The 11,283-nt window shown below is 38.5% G+C and overlaps 2 protein-coding genes across 4 annotated transcripts in view; one reads left to right on the top strand and one right to left on the bottom strand.

Moving 5' to 3' along the window:
* The window catches only part of LOC113464467 (sugar transporter SWEET1), a gene marked incomplete at its 3' end in the record, with an annotated part of 99,445 nt that overhangs the window by 68,791 nt on the left and 19,371 nt on the right, over positions 1–11,283 (top strand). The window lies entirely within an intron of this gene.
* msps (msps cytoskeleton-associated protein 5) lies at positions 311–9,259 on the bottom strand. Of its 3 annotated transcripts, none has more exons than XM_026814389.1 (14): positions 5,634–9,259; positions 5,361–5,564; positions 4,969–5,298; positions 4,612–4,814; positions 4,253–4,459; positions 3,081–3,236; positions 2,847–3,018; positions 2,609–2,767; positions 2,352–2,539; positions 1,943–2,273; positions 1,719–1,868; positions 1,473–1,647; positions 1,058–1,195; positions 311–978 (listed from the first exon to the last, which is right to left on the bottom strand). In XM_026814389.1, the coding sequence occupies exons 1-13, from the start codon at positions 9,228–9,230 to the stop codon at positions 1,083–1,085; spliced, it is 5,985 nt and encodes a 1,994-aa protein (XP_026670190.1). In that variant the 5' UTR covers positions 9,231–9,259; the 3' UTR covers positions 311–978; positions 1,058–1,082. The 3 variants fall into 3 exon arrangements, with proteins under 3 accessions (XP_026670190.1, XP_026670191.1, XP_026670192.1); XM_026814390.1 differs by having other exon boundaries at positions 1,473–1,560; XM_026814391.1 differs by lacking the exon at positions 4,253–4,459.

Below are 11,283 nucleotides of genomic sequence, written 5' to 3'. Positions count from 1 at the left end.
TAATTGCTGAGGCTATTCAAGAGAATATCAATTTTGTAACTCCCGGTAATGGATGCATATTATTATACATAAGTCTCCATAGATGTGTATATGTACCTCTCACCCAATTGTACAGACTTATACATAAAAAGAGAATATTTTTTATCATTCCAGCAACCCGATTTTTTAGAGTGGGACGATGATTACCATTTTTTTTCTCCAATTAGTTCAATAAAAGCATTGTCGAAAGTGTACTTATGTGTATATCTCGCTCTAAAAATTAAACAAGGCGTTGCGCATTGCATATGTTCCTGGTATCAAATAAACGAGATTATTGTAAGATATATTTTTATTGAATGCATTTTATGTTAGAATATATACACAATCTATAGACACTACTAAGTATGTTCTGGAAACGGGAAATCACCTCCAGAAGACATTTATCTTAAATTATTATTATTATTATTATCGTCTTAGTCGTCGCCATTACCATCTTTTACTATGTTTTATCATCATGAAAAAGTTAAACGATAGGTAATGTCTACGATCGTATACCAGAATTATAAATACCGGAAAGCATGCTTTCTCTTCTATTAAGTTCGAATTAATTAAATAATAAACGCGTGTCTTTGTTTTTTTTTTTAAATACTAGACGAGTTGATTTTAAAACAACGAAAATTGTGTGCCTGTAAAATCAGTCTGAACGGAGTAATAATAATAATACTAGCTTCTTACAGCTTAATCTTCTTTCTTTCTTTCTTTCTTTCTTTCTTTCTTTCTTTCTCTTCCTGGTTTCGATAAATACGAGTAATAGTAGTAGTAGTAGGAGTTCGCGATTATTTTAAAAGGGCATAATTAGTACGCTGCTAGAGAGTCGTAAACATAAATGCTACCATTTGACGTTGGAACAGCGTAACATGATTATTTTCTTCATGATCTATGCGCTATTAAATACCGTGTATGCGTTATTGGTTCTCCAGATATTTAAGCACTGTAACCCTGCAATAGAAAGTTTATTCGTTCGCGATCGTCGCGATTCTCTACGAACATTTTTAATCCCTTTTGTTCATCATCTTACCTAGTAAGTGTTAATAGAAGTTGATTCATGTGGGGCTCGGTTGGCTGGTGGTTCTACATTGTGCTTCGGTCGCTCGGAGTTTCTCGAGCCTGTGCAACGGATCCATTAAACTCTTCGCCTCGGAGGATTCTGCTATTTCTACGGCAGGCAATCAACGATTTAAGGATGTATTGGCTAAAGTTTATGCACTTTAGAAACGCATTTTTTAAAAAGAAATTTTAGATAATTTTAATTGGATATTTCCTTCTATACTTTTTAGCACGTAGCTATTTATTATTAGCATTATTCTTCCGACGTCTGATTTCTTTTTAATAATAGAAAATGCGTTTTTCTAAGGTACATAAACTTTTCGGATTTACTGTATAGCCAATACATCCTTAATTAATTCAACTTCAGATCCGATAAATTCGTTTACCTGCCGAGTATTGATTATTAGTTTGCGTTATAAGGTTTTGATTCTTTCGCGCTTGATCGATATCCCTTAAACCTTGTTCAATAAAATCCTGAAAGAATTGATGAGATTTCGTCAAGAACGGTTGCACGTCCGCTTCGGGGTATTGCAGTTTAAAATCATAGAGTTGCATTAAACCCTGTATAAAATATACGTACATCGCATCAAAGAAGACACTGATGTATTATCATAAATATACCAAAACCTTACCTCTTGCGTGTGATCTTTAGATCCGATCTTTTTAAATATCTCAGACAATTGTTGATGAGTGAATTTCGACAAATGTTCCTGAGGCTTCCCTGGGCTGTTCGATTTCACAGCCGATCTAGAATTACTGTTAATTTCATCCGGCTTGAAGGTATATTACAGAAAGAACGATCATTAATCATTAAAATCCATCAAACTTTCATGTACAACAATAATATAAAACTGACCGTGATCAATCTCATTAAATAAGAATGCAATTCTGATTCATTCGTATTATTTATCCGTGTCAAATGACTGAGAATCGTGCTGCCCTTTACTCGAGTCATGCTGTGGAGAATAGTTTTAATAGTTCGCAGCGGAGTATCAGACTTGCGTTTCTTCCACCAAACGGTTGGATAATCCTTGAGGAATCGGTGCACTTCTAAGAGGATCGTGTCGTAATCCAAATCCGCAGCCCAATCAGGAATCGTTTTTACAACTTTCCATAAACACTTCATAACTAACTCCTCGTACGGCCCAGTAGATTCCGCGCACCCATGAAGCAGTTTAATTAAAGCACTGAAAAAGAGATTGAAATCAATTAAGAATTATTTAAAAAAAACGTAAAATAGAAGTGCTTCCCATTTCATTATTTACCATATGATAGTCGTATGGTTCGAGTTGTCTATTATCTTACAAACGATATTATTAATCACGCGGTAGTACGCGTCCGCTTGATGCAAATGATTCAATTTCCTCTCTGCCAGTAAACTGATCATCTGATCCACGAGTTCTTTCAAATGTATCAACGGAACGTTCTTACCCAGGATTCTAGTGTCGTAGAACTGTAAACGATTTTATATTAAATAATTATTATAAGAATTAGAATAAATAATTATAAAATACGTTCTTACCGCAAGGAGGATCATAAATGTTTTACGAAAGCCTTTAGAGATGTCTGTTCCTCCTTGTTGAAGGGGATAAGTTTGGAGAAGCTTTAACTGCATGTTTATAGAACCGATGAATTTATCCTCTTTAGATTGCAGACTTAAAAACTGGTGAGATCTTATCAACTGAAGAAAAAGAATTTCTATTTTATTTAAGATTATTAATTAGATTAATTTATGAATCTTTAAAGTGTTAAATACGAACGTTGTCTATGCTGTTCATCGATTGTATTGCCACTGCTAGATCTAAGCTAGCCATTGCTAGGATTTTACGTTCGAGGCTGTCCTCTTTGTTAGGATTCGGTGAGCTCAATTGCTGCTGTGCTAAAGACGCAGACTTGGATACTAACAACTTCGGAGGGGATATCGGTATCACTCTGAAAAATATAAATTACGTTGACAATTTATGTTTGTTGTTAAAGTAATTATGGTTACTCACTGTACGTTCGTGGGTGGACTTATGTCTGGTATATTAACATCCTGGAGAACTGGATTTTTATACTTTACAGGAGCGTTCAATTCGATTCTTTGCAGGAAGTCCATGTCTAATCCAAAGGGACCAGAGACTTTCGGTTGTGCCGACGTGGGAGAGTTTCTATAAATTAAAATCGTGTGAGAATGATCAACGGATGGCCACCAGAGTTAAGGATGTATTGACTATACAGTCAATCCGAAAAGTTGATGTACCTTACAAAAACGGATTTCCCATAATTAAAAAGAAATCAGACGTCGGAAGAATAATGTTAATAATAAATAGCTACGTGCTAAAAAGTATAGAAGGAAATACCCAATTATTGACGTATATACAAAATTTGTAGCTATTAACGTGCTCTACATGAAAGGTTTTATGTATTTTTCTTCTAATTTCAGTATTTAACGAGTTAAGCATGATTATTTGACATTTTATTGATGTTGACGAAATCCGACCATTCCACCGTCGAAATCGCGAACTTTTGGCAAAACATTTCGTTTTTCCTCAATAACTTCCAAACCCTTGAAGTTACGAGAAAATTGCATAGAACCTTTCTTGTAGAGCTCGACGAGATCTACAATTTCCATATAAAATTTTGTTGATAGCGTCAGTAGTTTACGAGTTATTTACGAAAAACGAAAAAACAGTTTTTTGCAAATTACTCGTAAACTATTAACGCTAGCGAAAACTTTTTACATGGAAATTGTAGATCTCGTCGTCCCCTACAAAATGAGCGTACATACATCCCCGTAACTCCAACAGTTCAGGAGTTATTGGCAAAAAACGAAAATTTCACAAAATTTGAAGGGGTACCCCTTGGAAAAATCTCAGAAAAATCGAAAATTTTTTTTTGTCGTTTAATATCAGCAATATTCCTCCGACGTGTGATTCTTTTTTAAAAAATGCGTTTCTAAAGTGCATAAACTGTTGGGATTGACTATATAGCCAATAGATCCTTAAAAAACTCGAATTTTGACAAACGTAGAAAACAACGAACGTTTGTAAAGGGAAAGCAGGTTTATAAATTAATGATTTACAGAATTGTGCAAGTAAATTAATTAGAATCGTTGTATATCCCGTATACCCGCCACCACACAGCGCATAGAGCACACTGAAAACAGATCACAAGAAGCACGAACGTTTTTAAATCGTCTTCGTCTTTCGGAGGCGAAACGGTGTTAGTTTCCGTCGAGGTTTCTTTCAGAGACGAAAAGCTCGTCCCCGTCGAGGTTTCTTTAGGAGTTTCATTAATTTCACGAGATTCTTGCAGTTTGTCAGGCATGATTTCTGTCTTCGCATTTTCGGTCTGCGTTTCAACTTCGTTCTGTACGTTTTCAGTCTGTGGCCTGGGGAACGACGTAAAAGCAAATTCGTCCAAATATAAATTAAAAAGAAATCAAACTTCAAAACTAGAATTTGTATTAAAAAATGATTAATTGCGGAAGCGATGAATGCGTGCAAAGTTAATTATTAAAACAAATAAACAATCCTTGCTTACAATTCGTTGGAAACCTGAGAAGGTAAAATCTGCGGTTCTTGTAAATCCTCGTTCTCCTCTTCGTAATCAGCTTTTACGTCTTCAGGAGTAGGCGTCACGTTCGCCGGTGTTGGAAGTCTGTTCGCAGAAGCAGACTTCGTCGGCCGATTTTTAGCAGCTCGTTTTATGCGTTCATTCAACAACGACTGATCCTTTTCAGATATCTGCCATTTACATAAGAAATTTACATTAATTACAATTTAAATACAAATTGAATAAAAATTTACAATTAAAATTAATATTACATTAAATTTACATCTGGAATTTACATAAGAAAACTATAATAATTCATTGTTATTACAATCAAGAAACGATTACCTGCCCGATCAGTTTATACACTTTCTCTCCCTGAAGAAAATACGCTTGAACGATGCAGTTCAGGGCTGCGTTACGAACAGAGTTATCCCTGTCTGCAATTTGCTTCGCTATTTCTTTCAACGCTACAGAAGCGTACGGTTGGCAAACAGATAATCCGTAATTCTCAATAAGGGAGCCGAGCTGATCCAAGCATTCGGTTCTCTGCCGGGCGTTCTTCGATTTCAATCCTTCCATCACGTAAGAAAATAATTTGCTCACTGGATAAACCAACGCTATTTGTTTAAACAACGCGCGGATCCCATTGCGCACCGCGTCTTTCGGATCGCCGATCTAAATAACAAATTGTATAATGATATATAAAAATAAGCAGAAAAATTATGAATGTTTTTTACCTTGATGAGAAGATAAGGAATAAACGACGCGGCTTCGTTCTCCAACATGTGATACTGGTTTTCTATTAATAAATTAAACACTACTCGCAGATATTCTAAACCTTTCAATAATACTGAAGGATTAGTGTCGAAGAATCTCAGCGTCAGCCATTTAAGAATCAGATCTAAATTCGACACCAAAGCCTTGCTGTTCTCAGGCAAATCCTGCAATATATAATATAATAAAATAAAACAATTATAGAATAAAACTCTCTGTTTTACAAGATTACTTGCCTCGGTGAGTGCCTCGATGGCTTTCAGGTGGTACCGGAAATCTGAATGGAACATGTTCGCCAGTAACGTTTTGTTCACATTTGCAGCAGTCATGAGATCTTTCAGAAGCTCGACGAATTCTTCCCTAGGCGTAGTAAAGTTCCATTTTAATACTTTCAGCTTTTGTTCATCGATCACTCGTTGATGTTTAAGATTATTAGTAGCCAGTAATGGACTCGTGTCCACGTCGTCGTCCTTCTTCCTAGCGCTGCCAGGTTTCGACGACGCTTGATTCTGTTTCGGCTTCACCGTCGCCTTGCTAGCATTAACCGCTCCTCCGCTTTTAACCACCTTCTGATTCCCCTCCGCCGCTGGTTTCTTCGAAGGCAGAGGTTTAATAGGCAAATTCGGACGCGATTTCTCCAACGCAGTCAGGACCACTGTTCTTGATCCTGGTTTCAGTTTCTCTGTGTTCCTAGCCATTGCTTCGTACGACAGATGAATCATGAATCCCAGAACTGCTTCCTGTGCGTTCTTACGCACATCAGAATTCCTGTCTTCCAAATTGTTATACAAATGTGGAAGACATACGAAGAGCTCCTCTTTGGAGACTTGCTTCACGGGAATCAGAGGCAATTTTTGTGACAACCAATTCCAGACTTCTGATCGAAGAATAGGCGAGCCGGATTTAAGAGCGTCGCTGATCATCTCACCGTCGAAGAACTCTTTATATCCACATTGATCGCCCCAAGTGTTTATACAGGAAATAGCTGCGGTTCTGATCCAGGTTTTGTTATCTCCTAAACATTGAATAAACCCAGGGAAGAGAACCCTGATGTGCTGCTTGGCAGGAGGTCCCATGGCCACAGCCAACGCCTGACAAATTCCTAAAGTCGACTGAGCTATTTTACTGTTACTGTCTACCAAACGTAAAGCCAAACCTTGCGGGAGATCGCCGATGGATCCTTTAATAAATTTCGCTTCTGATATTATCGCGTTTACCTTCTGCAGTCCTTCGTTTCGTACTTTCCAGTTTTTATCAGATAATTCATTAAGAAGACCTTCTGTGATTTGATTACTGATATCAATACGTGGGATTAAATTGTTAATATCAATTTCGCTGTTGCTGTTCGATTTCTTTTCAACTTCTACATCCTCGTCGTCGTCGCTGGCTTTTTCTTTCTTACCCTTTGACCCACGAATCGGTGCCGGCGGTGTTTCTCCGTTATGCTTCTCACATTCTTGTTCAATTTGTTGTCGCAAGGCAGGTTTCTCGTTCTCGAAGAACGTCAACAGAGGCTTCCCAGTAAATAAATATAGCGTGCCTAATAGAGTAATAGCTGCTGTACGAACTCCAGGATTTGTAGCAGCGACTGCTTTCTTCATGTTCTCCATTACAGACTTCACGTTCACGGCACAGCCGAATTCCGTAAGCGCCCTGGACAACAAACTCAACGTTTCCTGTTGAACTTTAGGATTCTTTTGATTAAAAGCGAAGCCTAGAATTTCGTCAGCTACGTATTCCAAGCTCGTCGCTTCTGCTATGGCGAGGAGAGTCTCAGCAGCGACTGAGCTGTTCTTAGAATCGCCAAGCTTCTCAGTTATGTCCATGATACAATATTCGCAGACGATTGTAGAGAATGGAAAATTCTCTGCTAAGAATTTTACTATTTCCAGTCGCAGTTTTAATACTTGGAAGTTAGTGTCTTTGAACCCAGGTTTCCTAGCCATGGTTCGTACGACTACTTGTACAGGTATTTCCACTGGATCCATTTGTTTAACAAATTCAAAGAGTTGTTCAACTGCAGATAATCGATTCTTCCAATTGCTATCAACGAGACCAGACAAAACGTCGCTTGGCAAAGATTGCATGGCCATTTCTTCTATCTCCTCAACGCTGTAATTCTTCTCCGTTTGCAGTTTAGAACCTGACTTCTTCGAACCAGCCAAATTAGTCAACGAAGACGCTGATGGTTTCTTAGAAGAAGGCTTTTTAGTCGTACTAGTATTCGGCCTCTTTGCGGGTTTCGTTTCTTTCTTAGTCTTAGCAGTTGATTCAATTTTACTAGGCGCTGTGTTGGGCCTCTCGGAAACCTTCGACGCTGTAGGAACTTTAACGTGTATCACAGCTTTCTCTGCGCATTCTTTGATCTTCGTCAATTTTAAATTATCCATGTCTGTGAGGAACGGCATCATAGCTTTCTCGCCGATGAGTTTCATGGCTGTTCCAAGAGCCTCGGCGGAGCTGTCTCGCACAGTTGGATCCGGTTCGTTCAAAGTTTTTAATAATGCGCTGGTATAAGCTTTTAGAAGCTTCTTATTAAAGCTCGGTGGAGGAGTACGTGCGAAGCACCTCGCTAAGTAAGTCGCAGTCTCTGCTTTTACTGCAGGATTCTTGTTCTCCAACGCGGCCACCGTGTCTTCTAATATTACGTCGATTGATACTGTGAGGAAAATCGCATCGGCGGCTTCTCTTAGAGCAAGCACCACGTTTTGTTTCTTTTCACGAAACTTTTCTAGGATCGACGAGAGACACGCGGGGGCGTAAGGTTGAAATCTTTTTTTAAGTCCAGACGCGAGTCCTGCTAAACATTTACCAGCCAAGGCGACGACTAATACGTTTGTGTCCTTCGATATTATCTTCTTCAAGGCTCTTACTAAGTCTCCATAATCGCCGTTTTCTAATTTAGGATTTTTTACAAGAGCCTCTAAAGCTTCCACGGCTTCCTTTCGTTCCTGCCATTTCTTAGCCTCGACCTTTTCGTAGAAATCTTTTGGGAGTTTTGAAAGAATGTCGACTGGTTCTAACATCTCGTAAAGGTCGACTTCAGGAACGGAGCCATTATCAGGATCGTCTTTGCCCTCCTCGCCGGTGTCGCTCGTGGAATCTGTAATGCAAGTTTCTTTCGGTTTCTGCGATTTCAGAAATCGAATAGGCGCCACTTTCTCCTGTGTTAAATTATTAAATTCTGTTTCTAATTCTGTTAGTTGTACAGGCTTCAATGTGTTTAACTGCTGCTTTAACGGAGACCCGATCCATCTGTAAATCTCGATTACCATAAATTTGCCTTCGTCTCGGACGATTTTATCTCTGTCCTCCAGAAAACTGGGGATCTTTTTTACTAAAGGTTTGATGTTAATCACCTTCGGTCCAAACTGCCTCAAAGCCAAAGTCAGTGTGGAAATACAAGCGGCGACTATTTTTGGATTCTTCGCTTCAGTTCCTTTTAACAATTCCTCTTGAACAGCTTCGTGCTTTTCGATTTCTATGTACATCAACGTTATTTGAACTGCCAGTTCCTTTGTTTTTGTTTTAGGCGCAGCGATGCATTTTGTGACTATCCCGTTCATTACTTCTCCGACGGTCTTCCCTGCGACTGCTGCGTTCTCCACGAAGGCTAATGTAGCTTCTAAACCTTTTTCTTGAGCGACGGCGTTACTGTCTGATACGAATTTCTTTATGAAACCAAGGAATTTGTTCCATTCGGGTGACTTCTCGTCGTCTATGCATTGAAACGTGTTCACGCATTCTTTGTAACCGTGCAGTCGTGCTCGCCATAATTTGTGCACGCATCTTTCTTCCAATGGCAATTTTACGTATTCTGTGTCCTGTTCCATGATCGAAAATCTGTGCAAAACAAAAGTATGTTACGTACACTGGAAATTAAGATCGATTAGGCCTCTTTATATGGAAATTTTGTTGCACAATCGACAGTGTATTTCGAATACAGTTGAATTAATGGTGAACTTTTAACCGCCGACGATTCCTGATGGATGACAAGAAGTAAAAAGGATTCTTCGTTGGATTCGAACCTACCTCGAGTGACGGCGTTACTGTCTGATACGAATTTCTTTATGAAACCAAGGAATTTGTTCCATTCGGGTGACTTCTCGTCGTCTATGCATTGAAACGTGTTCACGCATTCTTTGTAACCGTGCAGTCGTGCTCGCCATAATTTGTGCACGCATCTTTCTTCCAATGGCAATTTTACGTATTCTGTGTCCTGTTCCATGATCGAAAATCTGTGCAAAACAAAAGTATGTTACGTACACTGGAAATTAAGATCGATTAGGCCTCTTTATATGGAAATTTTGTTGCACAATCGACAGTGTATTTCGAATACAGTTGAATTAATGGTGAACTTTTAACCGCCGACGATTCCTGATGGATGACAAGAAGTAAAAAGGATTCTTCGTTGGATTCGAACCTACCTCGAGAGAACGAGGACGTGTGAAGGATTGTTTCTGACAGGGGAATCGACGTTCCTTAATAAAAATCGTTGACTCAGTTCATCGGAAACACTCGCGTGATTGAAACGTAAGTGACCTTCTCGCCGGCCGTTCTGTTAGGTCCGAACATTTAATTTTCAAACACAAGTCCTCTAGTTGCAACCGTCAAGCTGAACACAAACAAAAAGACAACTGTATCTTTCGAAACTACGAATTCCCGAACCCGGTCAATGTGACGGTTTATTCTCGTCGTCAACAGATGGCGAAAATAACCACGTGCGTCCGATAAATATTGATAANATTCTGTGATTTGTTAGAAATCCAAAATGGCCAACGACTGTTTACGATTCTTAAATTCACTCTGTTTTAATATGAAGCGTGATTGGTTAGAAATCCAAAATGGCCAACGATTGAAAGCATCCGTGATTAAATTCTGTGATTTGTTAGAAATCCAAAATGGCCAACGACTGTTTACGATTCTTAAATTCACTCTGTTTTAATATGAAGCGTGATTGGTTAGAAATCTAAAATGGCCAACGAATGGAAGCGTCCGTGATTATTTGTTCCAATGGATGCGCAAGAACACACCTTATGGTTAATGATACTTGCTACCAACTCATATTCTCCTAATACAAAGTCGATTTCCAAGCCAAATATTTCTCTAAAATCGGACTCTGTATTAGGAGAATATGAATCAAAGGAGGAACCACTAATTCTTCCATCCATTGGAACAACTAATCACGGACTCTTCCATTCGTTGGCCATTTTAGATTTCTAACCAATCATGCTTCATATTAAAACAGAGTGAATTTAAGAATCGTGAACAGTCGTTGGCCATTTTGGATTTCTAACAAATCACAGAATATAATCACGAATGCTTTCAATCGTTGGCCATTTTGGATTTCTAACCAATCACGCTTCATATTAAAACAGAGTGAATTTAGAAATCGTAAACATTCGTTGGCCATTTTGGATTTCTAACCAATCACAGAATATAATCACGGATGCTTCCAATCGTGCTTCCAATCGTTGGCCATTTTGGATTTCTAACCAATCACGCTTCATATTAGGAGAATATGAATCAAAGGAGGCACCACTAACTCCTGTTGCTGACGTCACACGAGGAGTTAGTGGAACTTCCTATCACTTTATATTTGCCTAATACAAAGTGTATATTTCGAGCCGATTACGCTAGATGGCGCCACGAGTTACTCGCAACACGAAAAAATAATAACGTGAATATTTAATTCGTCCCTGTCTTCAACGTTTCAATAACTAATTGTTATGTTAAGAATGTATTGGCTATACAGTCAATCCCAAAAGTTTATGGACTTTAGAAACGCATATTTTAAAAAGTAACAGACGTCGGAAGAACATTGCTAGTAATAAACAACAACAAAAAATTTTTTTATTTTTCCGAGATTTTTCCTAAGGGTTACCC

The sequence above is a fragment of the Ceratina calcarata genome, unplaced genomic scaffold, assembly GCF_001652005.2.
Source record: "Ceratina calcarata isolate Rehan_Ccalc_2016 unplaced genomic scaffold, ASM165200v1 scaffold383.2, whole genome shotgun sequence".
Taxonomy (NCBI): domain Eukaryota; kingdom Metazoa; phylum Arthropoda; class Insecta; order Hymenoptera; family Apidae; genus Ceratina; species Ceratina calcarata.
The sequence above is the reverse complement of the archived record's forward strand: the minus strand, read 5'-3'. Positions and strand labels throughout refer to the sequence as shown.